This window comes from Pristiophorus japonicus, chromosome 2 (genome assembly GCF_044704955.1).
Source record: "Pristiophorus japonicus isolate sPriJap1 chromosome 2, sPriJap1.hap1, whole genome shotgun sequence".
In the NCBI taxonomy this organism is placed as follows: Eukaryota; Metazoa; Chordata; class Chondrichthyes; family Pristiophoridae; genus Pristiophorus; species Pristiophorus japonicus.
The window spans coordinates 90,105,408-90,129,726 of NC_091978.1; the positions used below are offsets into that span (position 1 = coordinate 90,105,408).

Genomic DNA, 24,319 nt, shown 5'->3' on the forward strand with positions numbered 1-24,319 from the left:
ATGCTAGCCGACATTATCTCACATTCAATCCACTTAGAGTATGCGTCTACAACCACAAGGAACATTTTACCCAAGAACGGGCCTGCATAGTCAACCGTGTACCTAGACCACGGTTTGGAGGGCCAAGACCATAAACTTAGCGGCGCCTCCCTGGGTACATTGCTTAACTGCGAGCATATATTACATCTATGAACGTAGGACTCTAAGCATCGATACCGGGCCACCACATGTGGGGTCTGGCTATCGCTTTCATCATTACGATGCCTGGGTGGGTACTGTGGAGGTCATTGATGAAGATGTCTCTGCCCTTCTTGGGGACCACAACTCGATTGCCCCACAGAAGGCAGTCTGCCTGAATAGACATTTCATCTTTGCGCCACTGGAATGGCTTTATCTCTTCCTGCATTTCCACTGGGACACTGGGCCAGCTCCTGTGAAGCAAACAGCTTTTGATTAGAGATAATAAGGGATCCTGGCTTGTCCAGGTTTTGATCTGCCGGGCAGTGACGGGTGATTGCTCACTCTCAAATGCTTCCATAACCATGGCTAGATCTGCGGGCTGCGCCATTTCTACCCCCATGGTGGGCAATGGCAGCCTATTGAGAGCATCGGCGCAGTTTTCTGTGCCTGGCCTGTGGCGGATGACGTAGTTGTATGCGGACAACGTGAGCGCCCATCTCTGGATGCGGGCCGATGCGTTGGTATTCATCCCTTTACTCTCGGAAAGCAGGGATGTAAGTGGCTTATGGTCAGTTTCCAATTAGAATTTTAGCCCAAACAGGTATTGATGTATTTTCTTTACCCCATAGACACATGCTAACACTTCTTTTTCAATCATGCTGTAGGCTCTCTCAGCCTTAGACAGACTCCTGGATGAATAAGCAACCAGTTGCAGTTTCCCGAAATCATTAACTTGTTGCAATACACACTCGATGCCATATGACGACGCATCACATGCTAGTACCACACGCTTACATGGATCATACAACACAAGCAATTTGTTTGAGCATAACAAAGGCATTTTCTTGGCTTTTGCCCCAAACCCATTCGGCCCCTTTTCGTAGTAAGACATGTAGTGGTTTGAGCAGAGTGCTGATACCCGGTAAGAAGTTACCAAAGTAGTTCAAGAGTCCCAGAAACGACCGCAGCTCTGTCATGTTCTGTGGCCTCGGTGCGTTCTCGATTGCCTCTGTCTTCGCATTGGTGGGCCTGATGCCGTCCGCCGCAATTCTCCTTCCCAGGAACTCCACTTCAGGCGCCAGGAAAACGCACTTCGAGTGTTTTAACCTGAGCCTCACATGGTCGAGTCGACTAAGAACCTCCTCCAGGTTCTGCAGATGCTCAACTGTGTTCCGACCTGTGACCAAGATGTCGTCCTGGAAGACCACGGTGTGCGGGACCGACTTCAGTAAACTTTCCTTGTTTCTCTGGAATATTGCTGCCGCTGATCGGATTCCAAACGGGCATCTGTTATAAACAAAAAGATCTTTGTGCGTATTGATGCAGGTGAGAGCCTTCGATGATTCCTCCAGTTCCTGCGTCATGCAGGCTGAAGTCAAATCCAGCATTGCAAAGAGGTCGTCGGCTTTTGGTAGTGGGTATTGGCCCTGCAGGGAGAAACGATTTATAGTTACTTTGTAATCGCCATAGATTCTGACGGTGCCATCTCCCTTGAGGACTGGCCCACTCACCGAACTCAATCGGTGAAATGATGCCCTCTTGTTGCAGTAGGTCTAGCTCGATCTCTACCCTTTCTCTCACCATGTACGGTACTGCTCTTGCCTTGTGATGGATGGGTCGCGCCCCCGGAATTAGGTGGATCTGCACTTTTGCTCCTTGGAATTTCCTGATGCCTGGTTCGAACAGCGAAGGAAATTTGTAAGACCTGGGCACACGAAGTGTCGTCAGTGGGTGATAGTGCTCAGTTCCAGCGTATCTTTCCCAGCCAGCTCCTGCTGAGCAGTGTGGGACCATCGCCCAATTCCACCCAGAGTGGTAGCCTGTGCACCGCTCCATCGTAGGAGACCTTTACAGTAGCACTGCCGATTACAGGAATCGGTTCTTTTGTGTAGGTTCTTAGTTTCGTGCGAATTGGAGTTAAGGCTGGCCTTGAGGCCTTGTTGCACCACAACCTTTCGAAAGTCTTTTTGCCCATGATGGACTGGCTTGCGCCCGTGTCCAGCTTCACTGTCACCGGGAGTCCATTTAGTTCAACATTCAGCATTATCGGGGGACAATTCGTAGTGAATGTGTGTACCCCATGTACCTCTGCCTCCTCTATCTGAGGCTCTGTTTTGTCGTGATCCTTTTCTGCAACATGGTGTTTTGCAGGTTTAACAGGATTTGAGGCTCGCCTGCACAATCGTTGGAGGTGTCCCATTGTTTCACGGCCCTTGCAAACGTATCCTTTGAATCGGCATGAATGAAAACGATGATCACCCCCGCAGCGCCAACAAGGTGTTAATGGCCTTGCATTCATCACCCTTGATGGTGGACTCATATCTGCGGATGTGCAGCTGCAGGTATGTGTGACCTGCCCTGTACGTTATGATTTGAAACATCATTTTGTTCACAGTACATGTAGCAGCACTTGTGTGTTGAGAGATTTGCTTTGTATTGTCACTGGTGGCAATGAACTCCTGGGCTATCGCTATGGCCTTACTCAAGGTTGGGGTCTCTCCATTCAAAAGTTTGGGAAGTATGGTTTCATGGCCAATGCCAAGTAGGAAAAAGTCTCTGAGCATGTGCTCCAAATGTCCTTCAAATTTGCAATGTCCTGCAAGGCGCCTTAACTCGGCGACATAACTCGCCACTTCCTGGCCTTCAGACCTTTTGTAGGTGTAGAACCGGTACCTCGCCATTAGAACGTTTTCCTTCAGATTCAAATGCTCTTGGACCAGTGCGCACAAATCATCGCCCGATTCCTCCGTGGGTTTCGCTGGAGTGAGCAGATTCTTCATGAGGCCATACGATGGTGCCCCACAGACGGTGAGGAGGATCGCTCTATGTTTGGCAGTGCTCTCTTCCCCATCTAGCTCGTTGGCCACGAAGTATTGGTCGAGTCGCTCCACTAAAGTTTCCCAATCATCTCCCTCCGAAAATTTCTCCAGGATGCCCACAGTTCTCTGCATCTTTGGGTTTACTCTCTGTATCTCGTTGCCAGTTGCTGTGTATGGAGAAAGAGTCAGACAGAACATTGTTTGCTCAAAGTTTGACCTAAGTCTTTTATTTAGTCTTTTATTGCAGGACTCCAGAGTACCTCTCCAACCTGTGAAGCCTTTTTAAATACCTGTGCTCCCAAAGGATTATGGGATCCCTTGGGACTCCGGGGAATGAGCCTTCTGGTGGCTGTACAGAGTAAATACATATGTAACAATCAGAGCATAAACCAAGAAATAGTGGGGCTTGTAAAAAGGGAACAGCAATAATCATGGATGATTTAAACCTCCATATTGATTGGACAAATCAAGTTGGTCAGGGTAGCCTTGAGGAGGAGGTCATAGAGTGCCTAAGAGACGGACGGATTCCTTGAGCAGGGCGGGGAAGTGGAGCTGAGTCCAATATCAGATCAGCCATGATCTTATTGAATGGCGGAGCAGGCTCGAGGGGCTGTATGGCCTACTCTTGCTCCTATTTCTTATGTTATGTTCTGAAAAAGAAATGGAGTTTGCTCCACTGTGCCTGCACAATAAGCTTTTTCCTTTACAATCAAACACTACTCTTTTCCATGATTGGAGGGCACCGCATGATTGATTATGACAATAATATCCTGATTTAGTTTTACATTAAGTTTCTTTCAATTTTATTAGATCTAGTGTTATGACTATTTTATTAGTGGTGCCATCATCAGATTGATGACACGTGTGGTGCTGATTTTTGCCTGGTAACACTGGGGCAGTGCCACCTATACTGATCCAATTAATATAGGCGGGCGTATATTTCCTTTGCTGGTGAATGGTCATCGACTTGAAACGCTAAAACTTTCTGTTTATCCCTGCTCAGGCGAGCTGCTGACCGTTTTCCAGCATTTTCTGTTTTTGTTTCAGATTTCCCTACGTGGCAGTATTTTCCTTTGGCGCCTTTGCCATTTAGAGCCGTGGAATGGGGCAGCAGAGAAGGAGGTCAGTCGGCCCATTCTAGTCTGCGCGCGCACGTTTCCCACACCCACTCCCGCCGCAGGTTCAGTTGCAGGCATTGCGCGTGCGCAGTACGCAACACAGCTCCGCCCCCTCTCTTGTTCCTCCCACCGTTACACGCAGAGCGCGTGCGCGGGCCTGGCTTTCAAAAGAAAGGGGCAGCGGGGGGGGGGCGCGCCTGCGCGGAAGGGTGGGGCAGAAGTGACGGACTGACTTTATGTGTGTGTGTGTCAGAGTGAGAGACGAGAGAGAGACAGTCCGTCAGGGATGGGGAGCAAGGAGGACCGCAGCGCCGAACTAATGCAGAAGTACGCGGGTGGCCGCTCGGAGGGGGTCGGGCTCCCGCGGTTCGGCTGGAGGATCTGCCTGGCACATCAGTTCGAGGAGCAGAGGAAGCCGTTCGAGGCCACCGATGTGTCCCTGTCACATATGATCGGCCACCTGGGCCTGGGCATCCGGTGAGTGAGTGAGTGAGTGACCGGCCCGGCCCAGCCCCGGCTTACCTTTCCCGAGCCGCCAGCCTGACCGATGCTTTTGCCGCATTGTGTTTTATTTTTGAGCGGCTGTTTCAGGAAATTAGTGCAAATGTGTTTTAAACTGCCCGCCCGCAGATACCGCGGGCCAGGTAAGGGATATTTTAATGTGGATTTGATGCTGTTGCTGTATTTTATCAAATAAAAGCGTTAGAAAGATTCTCTCCGCCGCCCTTTGCCGTTGGCTTTTGCATGAGTGAATTACAGGTGCGCCTCTGTACAAGTGATTCCCCGGGACATGTTTGCGAGCCAGCAGGTTGTAGAGAGCACTCTGGTTCGGTTATGGTTCATTGTTACATTCACTTATTTCGGTGGCGATTTAAGGTAAGAGCATTGGATAACATTAAAACGACATTAATAGGGAGTGTGGAATCCCTCGCTGCCTTCTCCATATTGGTACCTTCTTTCATATGAAAGACATTGACATTTGATTTGCTACTAATACAAAAGCAAAATACTTCGAATGCTGGAATCTGGAATAAAAGCAGAAAATGCTGGAAATCTCTGGGTCAGGCAGCATCTGTGGAGAGAAAGCAGAGTTAATGTTTTAGGTCGATGAGTCTGTAAGGACTGGAAAGAACACATTCTTATGCACTGAAAGGGGGAGGTGAAGAAAGAATAAAAGGGAAGGTCTAAGAGAGGGTGGAAGACAGGAGAGATTAGAGACCAAAGGGATGATGGTCTAAATTCAAATGATAATGCCAGAGTTAAAAAAATATTCGTCAAGATAGGGTGTGAATGATGGGATAATCAGCTGCCATTAGAGACTAGGAGAAAAAAAAGAAACCTGGGGGGTGGGAGGGGAAAGGAAAGGGAGTCAAAGATTGGCAGTGGTTACACTCTGAAATTGTTGAATTCTGTTGAGTCCAGAAGGCTGTAAAGTGTCTAAACGAAAGATGAGGTGCTGTTCCTTGACTTTCTTTGGAACAGTGTAGGAGACTGAGGACGGAGACATCTGAGTGGGAAAGTTGGACATCCAGGCCAAAGCTTCCGGTGTAACAGCGTGGATAAGCTGGGCATGAAATCCCGGCCTTGTCGGGTCCGTACGGAATGCGTACTGACCCGGCGAGGCCTCACAAAAGCCGTTTTTGGCATGCAATGCGTATGCGATGAAAACCGGCTTTTCCGATCGATCAAGATATCTTTTGACAGATCTTCCACATCTCCCCAGGAAGGACATTCGTGCGGGCGAGATTGGGCTATTTGCACATCTCTTACCCAACGAATGTCCTTGAAACTTTTACGCCTGGTAAAAGCATAGCCTGCTTTTACCAGCATTAGAGTTTTAAAACATTAAAAACTGAAGTTAAACACATTTTTAGAGTAAAAACCCTATCCATTAAGGTAAGTTTCTTTTAAACTGTAAATAAAACACAATCCAAAAATATATATTTTTAAAACATTTAATTAACTTTAATTTCAATTAATTTTAAATACAAAATTTAAAAAAATTTATCATGTGTTTGGGTGTTTTAGGGGGCTATTCTCATTGATCGTAATAGGAATTATGAGATATGGGGCCCAAGTTTCCACACGATAAAAAACGGGCGCCCCTCCGAGCTGGGCGCCTGTTTTTCGCGCCTAAAACGGCGCCTAAAAAAAAAATTGCGATTCTGGAGAGTTCTGCAGCTCCTTGTCTGCCTGGCGTGGCGCCCAAGGGGGCGGAGCATACACTCGCGCCGATTTTGTAAGTGGGAGGGGGCGGGTACTATTTAAATTAGTTTTTTTCCTGCCGGCAACGCTGCGCGTGCGCGTTGGAGCGTTCGCGCATGCTCAGTGTGGAAAAAAAACATTGGCACTCGGCCATTTTTGTAGTTCTTTGTAGCTGTTTAATTTTTGAACATTTTTAAAATAAAAGCACATTGCCATCAGCTCTGATGACACCACCTTTCACACTAGTGCCTCTGGCTAGTCTTCCTTTTTCCTCAACCAAGGATTCCTCTCCGCCGTGGTTAACATGACCCTCGACTGTGTCCGTTCTATTTCCCGCTCCTCTGCTCTCACCTCTTCCCCTCCCTCTCAGAACCATGACAGGGTTCCTCTTGTCCTCACCTTTCACCCCACCAGCCTCCATGTTAAACAGATCATCTTCCGCCAACTCCCACCACCAATCAGGTCTTCCCCTCCCCTCTCTTTCTCAGAATTCCGAAGGGACCGCTCCCTCCGCGACACCCTGGTCTACATTGGGGAGACCAAGCGTAGATTGGTTGACCACTCTGTGGAGCACCTCCGTTCAGTCTGCAAGTGTGACCCTGAGCTTCCGATTGTCTGTCACTTTAATTCTCCACTCCAGTGCCACTCTAACATCTCTGTCCACGGTCTCCTACACTGTTCCAACGAAGCTCAAGGAACAACACCTCATCTTTCGTTTAGGCACTTTACAGCCTTCTGGACTCTCATCGAGTTCAAAAATTTCAGAGCATAACCACTACCAATTTCAGCCCCCCTGCCCCCCTTTTTCAGAGCATGTTTTTCATTTTTTTTCTCCTTGTCTCTAATTGGTCATTATCCCATCATTTACACCCTATCTTGACTAATGTTTTTCTAACTCCTGGCATTACCATTTGAATTTGGGCCATCATCCCTTTTGTGTGTCTAATCTCTCCTGTCTTCCAACCTATCACAGACCTTCCCTTTTCTTTCTTCCCCTCCCTCTTTCAATGCTTGTTAAGAATCTGTTCTTTCCGAACACTCTCCAGTTCTGACGAAGGATCATCGACCCGAAACGTTAACTCTGCTTCCTCTCCACAGATGCTGTCTGACCTGTTGAGATTTCCAGCATTTTCTGTTTTTATTCCAGAATGTCTTGCATGTTTCACTTTCCAGCCCACAATATGTCCCTCATTACTCTTAGGCTCCACCCACAGAGCTTAAGGACAATGTGTGCTGGGCCACATTCACAAGTTAAAACGGGAAAACTTTCAACTTTTTTTTGGTGTATACTCTTCAAATAGGCCAAAAAAAGGCATTAGGGAAAATTGAGCCCTTGGTTCCTGCAGTCAATATGGTGATAACATTTGGATTTAAAAAAAAAATTCAGCTTTTATGATCAATCTTCTGATCTCTAATCTTGCTCAAGACTGTGACCAAGTTAAATAGCTTGCTTTCAACACTAAGTAACCTGCTTGCCTTATACCTAACATGAAAATCTGCATTATTTTCTCCATCAAAAATAAGCTCCATCACCTTCATAATTTTACCCCCCCAAATACCTTGGATTTATCCATGTGTCTCTTTTCTGAATCCTTTCCAATTTATCTATGTCCCTTTTGCTTCAAGCTTTGGAATTCCCTCCCTAAACCTCTGCTTCTCTTAACTCTTCTCATCAAGACTTTCATAAAAACCCACCTCACACCAAACTCTTGGTTACCCCTCCTGATTTTCCCCTCCTTTGGCCCAGTGTTCAATTTTGTGTGATTATGCCTCTAAGCACTTGGGGTATGTTAAAAGCTGCTAAAGAAATACAAGTACCGGTTGTACCTCTCCAGTCCAGCACCCTTGGGACTTGACCAGTGCCAGACCAGAGAATTTTCCGGACCACAGGAGGTCATGCCGACCATAGCGTGGTCAGCAGTACCCGAGCCTTACCGGGAACTGCTGACAACGACACGGTCGTGTTCTGTGCATGTGCTGCGCAGAAGTCTACTGCGCAGCATTTCTCAGGCCCAGCTTCGGCGCCTCAATCAGCCGCTATGCTCCTCGTTCCCTCTCTGCACTGACCCGACCAAGGAGGGATCACGGGAGGCAGTAGGAAGAGGAGGAGGAGGAGCAGCCAGCCCCAGGACACAGCACGCCAGCCCGACCTCCGATGGAACACTGGAGGCAGCAAAGCGGGGAGAAGAGAAGCAGCCAGCCCCAGGACACAGCGCGGGTCGACCCCCCGCCGGGAATGTTGCCAGACCAAAGAGTCCCGGACTGGAGAGGTACAACCTGTAGTTGTTAGGATGACCAGAATATATACTGTAAAATTGGCCTCGCCAATGACCTATGGGTATTCAAATACAGCTTTCTGCTGAACGCCAAATGGCTTGAGGAATAGTTCCAAATACATAAGAACACCATAAGAAATAGGAGCAGGAGTAGGCCATACAGCCCCTCGAGTCTGCTCCGCCATTTAATACAGCAGGCGTTGAAGAAGGCAAATGGCATGTTGGCCTTCATAGTGAGAGGATTTGAGTATAGGAGCAGGGAGGTCCGACTGCAGTTGTACAGGGCCTTCGTGAGGCCACACCTTGAATATTGTGGACAGTTGGTCTCCTAATCTGAGGAAGGACATTCTTGCTATTGAGGGAGTGCAGCGAAGGTTCACCAGACTGATTCCTGGGATGGCAGGACTGACATATGAAAGACTGGATCGACTAGGCTTATACCCACTGGAATTTAGAATAATGAAGGGGGATCTCATAGAAACATATAAAATTCTGACGGGATTGGACAGATTAGATGCAGGAAGAATGTTCCCGATGTTGGGGAAATTCAGGACCGGGGTCACAGTCTAAGGATAAGGGGAAAGCCATTTAGGCCCGAGATGAGGAGAAACTTCTTCACTCAGTGAATTGTGAACCTGTGGAATTCTCTACCACAGAACGTTGTTGAGACCAATTCGTTAGATATATTCAAAAGGGAGTTAGATGTGGCCCTTACGGCTAAAGGGATCAAGGGGTATGGTGAGAAAGCAGGAATGGGCTACTGAAGTTGCATGATCAGCCATGATCATATTGAATGGTGGTGCAGGCTTGAAGGGCTGAATGGCCTACTCCAGCACCTATTTTCTATGTGTTATGTATGAAGAAAGAGTCTGTCTGGATACTGTGAGCTCAAAGTAAAGTGTGACTATAGTTTTTTTTATTGCAGTTCTCCAGCCTGTGAGGACTCCTTCAGTACCTGTGCTCCCAAGGGATTATGGGATCCCTTGGGACTCCAGGCGATGAGCCCTCTGGTGGCTGTGCAAGGTAAATACAAGTTTACATATATAACACTGTTTCTATTACTGTTGAAGGCTGGAATTTGCTTTTATGCCAAAGATAGTAATGATTAAGTCAACCTTTGACTCGTTTTTCCATATCAAGAGGAGGCAGGTGTTGGATCAAGTCTACTCAATCATAAGAGTGTGTTCAGATGTGGGTTAACACAGTAGTGCAAGTAAAATGTTATAAATAATTAATGGCTTACCTTTTCAGCTTGTTGGTAAATATGCACTGTAATTCTGTTTTTGGACAGGTATTTTAAATGGTGGTACAGAAAAACTCGAATAGAGAAGAAGGCACCTTTTATTGACTCATTTAATTCCATTCCATTGCGTCAGATTTATGGTAAGTGCCACTGAGTAATTGTTTCAATGTTGCTGTTCAATAAGTTGAAAGATTTTATTTCAGACTAGAGTGCGACTTTCCAGTCTGCCTATTTTCCATTTGATAAGTAATTTGATATTTTATTGTACAATAACTACCAATGGTACAATAGATTGTTTGTCCAAACAGAAATATAAGTGTAGCATCTTTAGCATAGGTCTTAACCAGGCTACCAAATCAATGTGAATATATTAATGTGTAAGGACGAGTATGAATTTTGATAAAATCTGAGTTCAAAAAGTACTGTGAATACACAACAGATCGATCAGAATCTGTAAAAAGAGAAGCTAGGTTAATAGTTTGACTGTTCTTTAGATGGGGTTGTGATGGAAGGTCTGGAACTGAAATGTTAATCTCTCCATTTAAAACTGAGATGAGGAGGAATTTCTTCTGAAGGTTGAAAATCTCTGGAATTCGCTGCCTCAGAGAGCTGTGGAAACTGGGACATTGAATAAATTTAAGACAGAGATAGACAGTTTCTTAACCAATAAGGGGTTATGGGGAGCGGGCAGGGGAGTGGACCTGAGTCCATGATCAGATCAGCCATGATCGTATTAAATAGCAGAGCAGGCTCGAGGGGCTGTATGGCCTACTCCTGCTCCTATTTCTCATAAGAACATAACATAAGAACATAAGAATAAGAACATGTCTTAAACTTATTCAATGTCCCAGCTTCCACAGCTCTCTGAGGCAGCAAATTCCATAGATTAACAACCCCCCCGAGAGAAGAAATTTCTCTTTATCCCAGTTTTAAATGGGCAGCCCCTTATTCTAAGATCATGTCCCCTAGTTCTAGTCCCCATCAGTGGAAACATCCTCTCTGCATCCACCTTATCAAGCCCCATCATAATCTTATACGTTTCGATAAGATCACCTCTCATTCTTCTGAATTCCAATGAGTAGAGGCCTAACCTCATAAGTCAATCCCCTCATCCCCGGAATCAACCTAGTGAACCTTCTCTGAACTGCCTCCAAAGCAAGTATATCCTTTCGTAAATATGGAAACCAAAACTGCATGCAGTATTCCAGGTGTGACCTCACCAATACCTTTATATAGCTGTAGCAAGACTTCCCTGCTTTTATACTCCATCCCCATTGCAATAAAGGCCAAGATACTATTGGCCTTCCTGATCACTTGCTGTACCTGCATCCTATCCTTTTGTGTTTCATGCACAAGTATCCCCAGGACCTGCTGTACTGCGGCACTTTACAATCTTTCTTCATTTAAATCACTTGCTCTTTGATTTTTTTTCTGCCAAAGTGCATGACCTCACACTTTCCAATATTATACTCCATCTGCCAAATTTTTGCCCACTCACTTAGCCTGACTGTCCTTTTTTGAAGATTTTATGTGTCCTCCTCACACACTGCTTTTCGTCCCATTTTTGTATCTTTGGCAAACTTGGCTATGTTACACTCAGTCCCTTCTTCCAAGTCGTTTATATAGATTGTAAAAAGTTGGGGTCCCAGCACTGATCCCTGCAGCACCCCACTAGTTACTGATTGCCAACCAGAGAGTGAACCATTTATCCCGACTCTCTTTTCTGTTAGCATGGATAGAGGATTGGCCAACTAATATATTACCCCCAACCCCATGAACTTTTATCTTGCGCAGTAACCTTTTATGTGGCACCTTGTCAAATGTCTTCTGTAAGTCCAAATACACCACATCCATTGGTTCCCCTTTATCCACTCTGTTCGTTACATCCCCAAAGAACTCCAGCAAATTTGTCAAACATGACTTTCCCTTCATAAATCCATGCTGACACTGCCTGACTGAATTTTTCTTTTCCAAGTGTCCTGCTACTGCTTCTTTAGAATGGATTTCAACCACAGATGTTAGGCTAACTGGTCTATAGTTTCCTGCTTTTTGCATGCCTCCTTTTTTAAATAGGGGTGTTAGATTTGCAGTTTTCCAATCTGCTGGGACCTCTCCAGAATCCAGGGAATTTTAGTAAATTACAACCAATGCATCCACAATCTCTGTCGCTACTTCTCTTAAGACCCGAGGATGCAAGCCATCAGGTCCAGGGGATTTTATCTGCCTTTAGTCCCATTATCTTACTGAGTACCACCTCCTTAGTGATTGTGATTGTGTTAAGTTCCTCCCCCCGCCCCTGCCCAGAGCCCCTTTACTATCCACTGTCGGGATATTGTTAGTGTCCTCTACCGTAAAGACTGATACAAAATATTTGTTCAGAGTTTCTGCCATCTCCATGTTCCCCATTACTAATTCCCCAGTCACGTCCTCTAAGGGACCAACATTTACTTTAGCCACCCTTTTGCTTTTTATAACTTATAGAAACTCTTGCTATCTGTTTTTATATCTTGTGCTAGTTTACTTTCATAGTCTATCTTCCCTTTCTTAATTTTTTTGTCATTCTTTGCTGGCTTTTAAAAGCTTCCCAGTCTTTTTGTCCTCCCACTAGTTTTGGCCACTTTGTATGCCCTTGTTTTTAATTGGATACCATCCTTTATTTATTTAGTTAGCCACAGATGGCTATCTTTTTTCTCACACCCATTCCTCCTCACTGGAATATATTTTTCTTGAGAGTTGTGAAATATCCCCTTTAAATGTACACCACTGTTTATCAACCGTCCTACACTTTAATCTATTTTCCCAGTCCACTTACCCAAATCTGCCCTCATATCTTCTTAGTCTCCTTTATTTAAGCTTAGTACGCTGGTTATGTTCTTATGTTCACAGATGCTGGTGTATATCTGAATTTTGTGTGGTTTGTTTTTCAGATTTTCAGCATTTGTAGTTTTCCCTTTTCTATCTTTTAGTTCTCAAACAATTGACTTCAAAAGATGATGATTTAATTACATTTTTAGTGGGTAATGTTAAGATTCCACCCTGATTTTTCTCTTCAGGTGCCCCACTAGGTGGGTTTGGCGGAGGTACCATTACAAGAGGGTGGCGAGGAGAATTCTGTAGGTGGCAGCTAAACCCAGGAATGTACACTTATGACACTGTGATTGAGAACCAGGTATGTGTTTGGTTGTAATAGGTTATACTGAAATTAAGGGTGCTGTGAAACTTAAAAACAACCAATTGCAATACAGGTTGAACCTACCTTATCCAGAATCCTCGGGACCTGGCCTGTTCTGGATAAAGGATTTTTCCGGACGAGGGGTGGTCATATTAAATTAGATGGTACAGGTACTGGGTAAGGGACTATCGTGGCGGGCTGGGAGTGCGGTAGAGAGATCATGGCTGGGGGTTTGGGGGGGGATCAGTGGATCGCGGGGTCAGGTCAGCAATTGTGGGAGTCGGCAGCGAGGAAGGACTTCAATTTGTTCACATCGGAGTTCTGCACATGCGCTACCCGGTGGCCGGAATGGTTCTGGATGAGGGGTGGTTCCGGATAAGGGAGTTCTGGATTAAGGAGGTTCAACCTGTACTTTTATAAAATTGACCCGTTACCAAGAATTAGCATTCCTCTGTTACAGTATTTTTTGGAATATATTTTCATTTAAACAATGGGTTCTATAACAAAAACCTAAAGCCCTTTTAGGTTTTTTTTAAAGTAATTGTGAATTAAAGAGTGTAATTTAAAATAGTAATCAGTTTATTTTATATATTCTGGAGCCTGCAGCTGGTTATCAACAGATGTCTCACCCCCTGGGTCACAGTCGTGGAGGTGTTAAGCCAGTTGAGATTCCAGGCAGTGCTAGTTTACTTATTCATTAGCATGTTGTGGAGTATTTCTCATGAGATTTCTCCAAGATTAAAACATAGTTTTAAGAGTTTGCACATTTGTGTCAAAATAATATTGTAGTTTTGATCACAACTGATTCTTCAAAGGGTGACTTAGCATTACAGGCTGAAAATTTGTGCTGCTAAGACGATGAGAGATTGAGTTTGGAGGATTCTAAGAAATGTATGTCCTATATAGGAGGACATTGGGGTGGAAATAATTTGAAAACCTAAAAAGGACAGATTACTGCCCAGAATCTCTTGAACATGATGAAGTTAACATTTGTTAATATTTTCTGCAGGAGTTAAGCTATACAGCGGGACTGTCTTTTTAAGTGAATATTTTAATATACTTGTGCTACATAGTACATTGCCAAGTACTAATTCTTCATTTGTGTGTACACCCCTGAGAGGAAATAGGAATTGTACACAATTGCTGGATGTTAAAACCATTGATTTCCTCTGACTGCTTTGACATTTTTGAACTTTAAAAGGAAAAACATCCTTTGCAATCTGGGGATTGTCTTGTGGTTTTCAGTTTTCTATTAACCACAGCTCTATGTGTAAAGGGGATTAAACTTCGAAGAATAATCTTGTGTGTTTGTAAGGCCTGTAGGTGCTGAAAAAACTTGTAAAGCCTGCGGGTGCTGAGAAGCAGAAAACGCCCAAGCTAACATTCTTTAACCACAAGAATATAAAGCCCTGTAAGTTTCCTCTTCTCCTGCCCTTGTTTGGCTGGACTGATGCCACTCTGAGCTGGGATGCTAAGATGTTGTGTTAATCACAATGAAACACTTACCAGAAATTCAAAACTGGTGTGAAGGATTTAGGGCATAATCTCTCATCCTTCTATTATGTGGAGTGTGAGACAAAGAAAGGGGCAAAACACTTCAAAATCTCTTGGAACCTTTCTGAAGGAAATGGGAGGGGTATCATCATTCATGATTCGGTATTTCTGGAAGGGCTGGATTAAATGGAATTTTATTCTGTGCTTGATGCCAAGTGTTGGTTATAGAATAATAGTCACCTCGTTGTGGGCCCAATTTTGGCCATGATTTGCATCAATTTTTTTTGGAGTAAGTTGTTTTCTCTGGCGTAAGTTAGAAAATGCCATTTTCCCAAAAATATTTGTTTCAGAGTAAGTCAGTTAGGTACGATTTTTTTTTTTATGTCAGTTTTTTTTCAAAAGGGGGCATCCCAGACGCTTACTTCAGTTTTGGCCATTTATGCCACTTGGCCAGCAAAAAAACGCTGAAAAACCTTGCGTGCAGTTAAGAAAAAGCAGCGCACATTCAACAGACATTAGGGCAGGGATAGGGGAGGGAAGGGAACTGGAGAGGAGCTCAACATACAAGCAGCAAACATTAAGGAAAAGTTCAAACCAATAAAATACAATAAAAAAAGTAAATCCCACCTTATCTTTAAAGTCTGCCTGGGAAAGGCAGCCGGCCGGCCTGTGTGTGAGGCCATTTAGCCTGGGATAGGGGAGGGAAGATGGAGCCAAGTTTTTTTTTTCTATCTCTTTCTATTGCGCATGCACGCATGTCGGGGCCGGCACCACTGCGTATGCGCGAAAGTGCCGGCAGTGTTTTCGGCGTGGCCCGCCCCCCACTTCAACACCGACATCACGCCAGGACTCCGGGCACTGCACGCAGCGGCTAGGATGGGGTCGGTTTTTGCCGGCTCCGTTTCCAGCGCGCAAAGTTGGCGTGCTTGAGGTCAGTGCGCCGACAAAACTTATTGGGGAAAATCTAGCTCTGTAAGGAGAAGTTGGGACCACATCCAACTGCGGTATGACAGCCTCTGGATCAAGGTGTTAAAATCATTGTACTAATATCAATAGCTAATTTTCTACAAGGTGTACCAATATGATGTATGGTGGCTCTTACCTAGACTTCTATTGTGTTCCCAGTTTACTGTCTGCTTAAGAAAGAATGGACAGACTATTTATCAACAAGTGCTTTCTGTGGAGAGGCCTCACAAACTCCAGAGTTGGAATTGGGGGTACTGTGGAGAGTATGCTTTTTACCATGCCCTTTATCCACGTGCCTGGACAGTTTACAACCTTCCTGGACAAAATGTAACTCTGACGTGTCGGCAGATATCTCCAATTATTCCTCACAATTATATGGTTAGTACGACTATGTTGTCACTGTTAACAATTAGCATAATGTGAATTCTCACCTTTTTGAAAGATCTGAAACCTTGCTTTATTTTTTTTAAAATAAACAATTTGTAGGTATAAGCTGTCATTTGTTGAATGTTTTTTACATTTGAAAAATTTGGATCAAAATTAAAGTTCTAACCTTGGCCTTCTCCATCGAGTTGCATGTTTGTAGGTTTTGTTTTAAATAGGCAAGGAATTTAAAACTGATTTTATAATTAATTGGGAATGGACCTTTCAAACATTTATCTACCTTTCAGAGTTTAAAAAAAAATGTATTCACTGGATGTGAGCAATTTATTGCCCATCCCTAATTGCCATTGAGAAGGTGGTGGTGAGCTGCTGCAGTCCATTGTAGCAATCATTTTTGATGCTAGTCACATTGCAGTGGGTCTGAAGTTAGATATAGGCCAGACAGGGTAAAGAGGGCAGGTTTCCTTCCTTAAAGGACATTAGTGAACCAGATGGGTTTTTACAACAATCTGGCAGTTTCATGGTCACCATTACTGTACTAGCTTTATTTACATGATTTATTTAATTAACTGAATTTAAATTCCCCATCTGCTGTGGTGGGATTTGAACTCATCTTTCCAGATGGATTACTTATCCGTAACTTTACCACTATGCTATCGTAGGTTATGGATGGTCCCTTCCACAGTGGCTCGGCCATCCAGCTTATTGTTAAGCATACCTTCCATTACAGGAAGTAAATGTATACCCTTAGTAGTTGTACAGGGCCCAAGTTTCTGCTCTCCAAGAACGGCGCCCCTCCATAAGATGCGGCGATTTTCTGCGAGCTCCTCAGGACGCCTTTGTGTTCGACGTAGCGTAGCACAAGGGGTCGGGGAGCGAGCCAGGTAAGTGCCGGGACCTCTACACATGCACGCGATAGTGCGCGCGCATGTGCAGTAGCTCCTCGCCCCAAGGCTGCGTGGGAGAGGCCCGAAGCACGCTAGCCCTAGCCGAATGCGCACCCAGGGTGAAGATCGGGACTCTGGCCTCCCTCCCTTCTGTTCAGACCCCGTCCCCCTCTCCGCCACGTCTTTGGCCGCCAGGCATCTGTGTCGTCAGCAGGGCTATTCAGCACCCCCCCTACCTCCCCTGGCACTCCTCCACCCCCACCGCCACTCCCCCCCCCCCCCCCCCGCCACTCCTCCTCCGCCCCCCCCGCCACTCCTCCTCCGCCCGGCCCCCCCCCCGGCCACTCCTCCTCCTCCGCGCCCCCCCCCCCCCCCCGGCCACTCCTCCTCCTCCGCGCCACCCCCCCCCCGCCACTCCTCCTCCGCCCCCCCCCGGCCACTCCTCCTCCGCCCCCCCGGCCACCCCTCCTCCTCCGCCCCCCCCCCCCGAAGTCTCGGGCCGGCCCGTTCAGCCTTCGGTCCCGAAAGGCCTGCCTGAAGCACTTTCACACATGAAGATGGTTTATTTAATCTTTTCTTATAAATGTTTATTCAGGTTGGATTTATTTGTATAATATTTGTAGAAGTATAAATAAGGATTTATTATAGTATTTAATGACTTCCCTTCCCCCACCTCGTTCTGGACGCCTAATTTGTAACCTGCGCCTAATTTTTTAATGTGTAGAACAGGTTTTTTCAGTTCTACAAAAATCTTCACTTGCTCCATTCTACTTTAGTTTGGAGTACGTTTTCACTGTGGAAACTTTCAAATCAGGCATCAGTGGCCGGACACGCCCTCTTTTGAAGAAAAAATTATGTTCCAAAGTAGAACTGTTCTACCTGACTAGAACTGCAGAAAAAAAATGTGGAGAATTGTAATTTCTAAGATAGTCCGTTCTCCACCAGTTGCTCCTAAAAATCAGGCGCAAATCATGTGGAAACTTGGGCCCATGGTTTTGGTGGTGACAAGGTCGTGTTCTGGGCATTTTGTCAGGAGCAGTGTACTACTGGTGTTGGTTGTCGATCACGCCTCCCCAGAGTTCTGTGTCCTTACCGACTCTGACATTGAAGTCATCCATAGGGACGTGGGACAGGGATCATTCAAGGCTGGAGTAGGATGCCTCTTTGGCATCATCTGTTCCGTCGAGTGTTGGGGCATACGCACTGATAACTGTGGCGCACTGGTTCCGGGATAGGGTGAGCCGAAGACTCGTGAGGCGTTCGCTAATTCCACTGGGGGAGTCTCTGAGGCGATCGACCAGCTCATTGTTGATGGCGAAACCAACTCCATGGAGGCGGCATTCTTCCTCTTTTTGCCTTTCCAGAAGAAGGTGTAATCTTCACCTTGTTCTTTGCGCTGTCATTCCCCTGCCCGCCTGGTCTCGCTTAGGGTGGCGATGTCGACAGCGAAGCGTCTAAGTTCCCGGGCAACGATGGTGGTGCGACGTTCCAGTCTGTCGCAGTTGGGGTTGTGCATGAGGGTTCTGACGGTCCAGGTCCTGAACTTCATTTTGAAGGGTTGAAGATACCTGTGCGTGAGTTCTTTTAACGTGGGATGGCTGTTGCACACCAGCTACCACACTGGCTACCACAACAGTCGCAAGGGGGTCCGAGACGACTGGAGACCAGGCTCTACTCTATGGGCCGAATTGCCTATGGTGGGGTGTGGGCTGTAAGCTAGGCACATAGAAATATAGGCCATTCGGCCCTTCGAGCCTGCACCACCATTCAATAAGATCATGGCTGATCATTCACGTCAGTACCCCTTTCCTGCTTTCTCTCCATACCCCTTGATCCCTTTAGTCGTAAGAGCCATATCTAACTCCCTCTTGAATATATCGAATGAACTGGCATCTACAACTGAGCTTAACAGGCCTCAACAGTGCAAAGTTCAATGCTAATTGATCCCAGGGATATCTTAGTGCCACTGAAGATTTAAAAAAAAATTTTGACATACATATGATGTCCTTTTAGTTTTGAAGAGAGGTTGGAAAAGTTAGGACTATTCTCCTCCTTGGAACAAAGAAGGTTAAGAGGTGACCTAATAGAGGTTTTCACGATGATGAGTAGTATCTCCAAATTTGAGGATGACACTAAGTTGGGTGGCAGTGTGAGCTGCGAGGAGGATGCTATGAGGCTGCAGAGTGACTTGGATAGGTTAGGTGATTGGGCAAATGCATGGCAGATGAAGTATAATGTGGATAAATGTGAGGTTATCCACTTTGGTGGTAAAAACAGAGACAGACTATTATCTGAATGGTGACAGATTAGGAAAAGGGGAGGTGCAAAGAGACCTTGGTGTCATGGTACATCAGTCATTGAAGGTTGGCATGCAGGTACAGCAGGCGGTTAAGAAAGCAAATGGCATGTTGGCCTTCATAGCAAGGGTATTTGAGTACAGGGGCAGGGAGATGTTGCTACAATTGTACAGGGCCTTGGTGAGGCCACACCTGGAGTATTGTGTACAGTTTTGGTCTCCTAACCTGAGGAAGGACATTCTTGCTATTGAGGGAGTGCAGCGAAGGTTCACCAGACTGATTCCCGGGATGGCGGGACTGACCTATCAAGAAAGACTGGATCAACTGGGCTTGTATTCACTGGAGTTCAGAAGAATGAGAGGGGATCTCATAGAAACGTTTAAAATTCTGACAGGTTTAGACAGGTTAGATGCAGGAAGAATGTTCCCAATGTTGGGGAAGTCCAGAACCAGGGGTCACAGTCTGAGGATAAGGGGTAAGCCATTTAGGACTGAGATGAGGAGAAACTTCTTCACCCAGAGAGTGGTGAACCTGTGGAATTCTCTACCACAGAAAGTTGTTGAGGCCAATTCACTAAATATATTCAAAAAGGAGTTAGATGAAGTCCTTACTACTAGGGGAATCAAGGGGTATGGTGAGAAAGCAGGAATGGGGTACTGAAGTTGCATGTTCAGCCATGAACTCATTGAATGGCGGTGCAGGCTAGAAGGCTCCTGCACCTATTTTCTATGTTTCTATGTTTCTATGAGGTTTTGATGGAGTGTATAGAGAAGAATTATTCCTTCTGGCGAGTGGATCAAGAACGAGAGGTAATAGATTTAAAATCATGGGCAGAAGATCTAGTGAGCTGATGAGAAGAAATGTTTTTACTCAGTTGAGATCTGTAACACTACCTGAAAAGGTGGTGGATACTGATCCATAAATAATTTTAAAAGTGAGTTAGATAGGTCATTGAGGATGAGGCACGTATAGGGTTATGGACAAAAAGCATGGGTGTGGGACTTAGCACACCTGCTCTTTCAAAGCTAGCACAGGCACGACTGGCCAAAAGGCCTCCTTCTGTGCTATACGTTTCTCATATTTCCCATGATCTGAGTCTCACCCTGATACTTCAAGATTCCAATGTGTCCAGGGGGTGGGTGCCCTTGATGTGTTGATTATTTTTCTCCTAATATGACTAAACCCTGTTTTCAAGTCCTTTGACTGTTCAATACCTACGTTATTAAATACTGCTTCCAATTCCTCTGCTTGGGACTAGTCCAGGCAGATTCTCACTACTTTATTACTACAAAGGGAATTATTCATAAATTGCACCATTGAGTACCCTACTGCAATCATTTTTCACCCTTGTGTTCTCCAGCCCCCCCTACCACCACCCACCTCCCTTGGTGCCAGTAAGTTTCTTTGACTTACCTGTTTCTTATTCCTCTTCCTGTGTAACACTGGAACCCAGTGCCTGAAATGTTTTGGTGTGATATTCTGCTTTTCTTACTGTAACTTCAACCCTATCTTTCTTCACTGTTTTGTATCATGCTGCATAATCCTATTCTATCTCTTCTGACATTACTGTTTTGCTGTCAAATGAAATTGCATTTTGAATAGTAAGCTATGAACTTTTAATACTTTGTTTTGCCTTCTCAGCTAAATACATGTGGAATGGATTTAACCTTAATATCCCTTGCCTTTCAGGACACTAGTCTGCCAGTTGCGGTCTTTGTATGGGAAATTGAAAACCAAAATGAAGACAACCTCGAGGTTTCGCTAATGTTTACTCTGAGGAATGGTACTGGATCTAAGGCTGATCAGAAAGGGGGACACTGGAATGAACCATTTCATTTGGATAAAGAGGAGGACCACATTTCAGGAGTGTTGTTGCATCATGCTGCACCTGTAAATGACTATACAATGGCAATTTCAGCCATCCATAAGGTGAGTGAGTTACAGAGTTGCTTTTCCAGAATTCAGTATAATTTTAGAGCCATAGAACAATCTTTTTTATGTCAGCCTTGGCTTAGTTGAAGCACTATCGCGCTGAGTCAGTAGGTTGTGGGTTCAAGTCTTAAACCAGAGACTTGAGCACAAAAATCTAGGCTGACAGAGTTCTGCACTGTTGGAGGTGCTGTCTTTCGAATGAGATGTTGAAAAACTTGAGGCCCCGTCTGCCCTCTCTCATAAAAGATCTCGGGGCACTATTTAGAAGAAGAGCAGGGGAGTTATCCCGGATGTCCTGACCAATATTTATCCTTCAATCAACATCACTAAAAAAAAAAACAGATTCTTCATTATCTCATTGCTGTTTGTGGGAACTTGCTATGCACAAATTGGCTGCTGCCTATCCTACATTACAACAGTGACTACACTTCAAAAGTAATTCATTGGCTGTAAAATGTTTTGGACCATTCTGATGTCATGAAAGACACTATATAAACCCAAGTCTTTCTCTTTATAGTTCTTTATTACTAAATGATTCTGCCATTTTGGTCTGGCTGACCTCTTGGCCACTTTGTATGCCCTTGTTTTTAAATTGGATACCATCCTTCATTTCTTTAGTTAGCCATGGATGGTTCTCTTTTCTCTTGCACCCTTTCCTCCTCACTGGAATATATTTTTCTTGTAAAAAGGGAACAGCAATAATCATGGGTGATTTTAACCTCCATATTGATTGGACAAATCAAATTGGTCTGGGTAGCCTTGAGGAGGAGTTCATAGAGTGCATAAGGAACGGGTTCCTCGAGCAGTATGTAACGGAACCAACCGGGGGGCAGGCTATCTTAGATCTGGTCCGGTGTAATGAGACAGGATTAATAAACAATCTCCTAGTAAAGGATCCCCTTGGAATGAGTGATCATAGCATGATTGAATTTCAAATCCAGATGGAGGATGAGAAAGTTGGATCTCTAACCAGCGTACTAAGCTTAAATAAAGGAGACTATGAAGGTATGAGGGCAGAGTTGGCTAAAGTGGACTGGGAAAATAGATAAAAAGTGTAGGACGGTTGATGAACAGTGGCATACATTTAAGGAGATATTTCACAACTCTCAAGAAAAATATATTCCAGTGAGGAGGAAAGGGTGTAAGAGAAAAGATAGCCATCCGTGGCTAACTAAAGAAATAACGGACGGTATCCAATTAAAAACACGGGCATACAAAGTGGCCAAAACTAGTGGGAGGACAGAAGACTGGGAAGCTTTTAAAAGCCAGCAAAGAATGACTCAAAAAATGATTAAGAAAGGGAAGATAGACTATGAAAGTAAACTAGCACAAAATATAAAAACAGATAGCAAGAGGTTTCTATAGGTATATAAAAAGGATAGAGTGGCTAAAGTAAATGTTGGCCCCTTAGAGGACGAGACCGGGGAATTAGTGATGGGGAACATGGAGATGGCAGAAACTCTGAATAAATATTTTGTATCAGTCTTTACGGTAGAGAACACTAACAATATCCTGACAGTGGATAGTCAAGGGGCTATAGGGGTGGAGGAACTTATCACAATCACTAAGGAGATGGTACTCAGTAAGATAATTGGACTAAAGGCAGATAAATCTCCTGGACCTGATGGCGTGCATCCTAGGGTCTTAAGAGAAGTAGCAGCAGGGATTGTGAATGCATTAGTTGTAATTGACCAAAATTCCCTGGATTCTGGGGAGGTCCCAACAGATTAGAAAACTGGAAATGTAACGCCTCTATTTTTAAAAAAAGGAGGCATACAAAAAGCAGGAAACTATAGACCAGTTAGCCTAACATCTGTGGTTGGGAAAATGTTAGAGTCCATTTATTAAAGAAGCAGTAGCAGGACGTTTTGGAAAAGCAAAATTCGGTCAGAATCAGGTGAATTCATAATGGGAACAAGGAAATGGCAGACAAATTGAACAAGTACTTTGGTTCTGTCTTCACGAAGAAAGACACGAATAATCTCCTGAAAACACTAGGGGACCGAGTGTCTAGCTAGAAGGGGGAACTGAGGGAAATCCTTGTCAGTCAGGAAATGGTGTTGGGGAAATTGAAGGGACTTACTGCCAATAACTCCCCAGTGCCTGATAATCTGCAACCCAGAGTACTTAAGGAAGTGGCCCTAGAAATAGGTGCATTGGTGGTCATTTTACAACCTTCCATGGACTCTGGATCAGTTCCTATGGATTGGAGGGTAGCTAATGTAATCCCACTTTTTAAAAAAAGGAGGGAGAGAGAATACAGGGAATTATAGACCGGTTAGCCTGACATCGGTGGGGAAAATACTGGAATCAATTATTAAAGATGGAATAGCACATCTGGAAAGCAGTGACTGGATCGGTCCAAGTCGGCATGGATTTGCGAAACGGAAATCATGCTTGACACATCTAGAGTTTTTTGAGGATATAATTAGTAGAGTGGATAAGGGAGAACCAGTGTATTTGGACTGTCAAAAGGCTTTTGACAAGGTCCCTCACGAGATTAGTGTGCAAAATTAAGGCACATGGTATTGGGGGTAATGTATTGACGTGGATAGAGAACTAGTTGGCAGACAGGAAGCAAAGAGTGGGAATAAATAGGTCCTTTTCAGAATGGCAGGCAGTGGCTAGTAGGGTGCCACAGGGTTCAGTGCTGGGACCCCAGCTATTTACAATATACATTAATGATTTAGATGAAGGTAAAACCTCCCAAGTTTGCAGATGGTACTAAGCTGGGTGGCAGTGCGAGCTGCGAGGAGGATGCTAAGAGGCTGCAGGGGGACTTGGACAGGTTAGGTGAATGGGCAAATGCATTATAATGTAGATAAATGTGAGGTTATTCACTTTGGTGGCAAAAACAGGAAGGCAGATTATTATCTGAATGGTGACAGATTAGGAAAAGGGGAGGTGCAAAGAGACCTGGGTTCATGGTACATCAGTCATTGAAGGTAGGCGTGCAGGTACAGCAGGCAGTAAAGAAAGCAAAAGGTTAGTAAAGACAAACGTAGGTCCCCTGCAATCAGAATCAAGGGAAGTCATAACGGGGAACAAAGAAATGGCGGACCAATTGAACAAGTACTTTGGTTCGGTATTCACTGAGGAGGACACAAACAACCTTCCGGATATAAAAGGGGTCGGAAGGTCTAGTAAGGAGGAGGAACTGAGGGAAATCCTTATTAGTCGGGAAATTGTGTTGGGGAAATTGATGGGATTGAAGGCCGATAAATCCCCAGGGCCTGATGGACTGCATCCCAGAGTACTTAAGGAGGTGGCCTTGGAAATAGTGGATGCATTGACAGTCATTTTCCAACATTCCATTGACTCTGGATCAGTTCCTATGGAGTGGAGG

At 44.9% G+C, this 24,319-nt stretch overlaps 1 protein-coding gene across 3 annotated transcripts in view; it reads left to right on the top strand.

Annotated features, from left to right (window-relative positions):
- Window positions 1–4,326: 4,326 nt before the first annotated feature.
- gba2 (glucosidase, beta (bile acid) 2) overlaps window positions 4,327–24,319 on the top strand; it is a 94,796-nt gene continuing 74,803 nt past the window's right edge. For 2 of the 3 annotated variants that reach the window (XM_070868400.1, XM_070868401.1), the window contains exons 1-5: window positions 4,327–4,594; window positions 9,890–9,981; window positions 12,895–13,010; window positions 15,633–15,851; window positions 20,731–20,970. In XM_070868400.1, the coding sequence (XP_070724501.1) occupies window positions 4,404–4,594; window positions 9,890–9,981; window positions 12,895–13,010; window positions 15,633–15,851; window positions 20,731–20,970 (858 nt within the window). In that variant the 5' untranslated portion in view covers window positions 4,327–4,403. Of the gene's footprint in view, window positions 4,595–9,542; window positions 9,622–9,889; window positions 9,982–12,894; window positions 13,011–15,632; window positions 15,852–20,730; window positions 20,971–24,319 lie in introns of those variants that run through there. The other variant, XM_070868402.1, reaches the window with a different exon arrangement.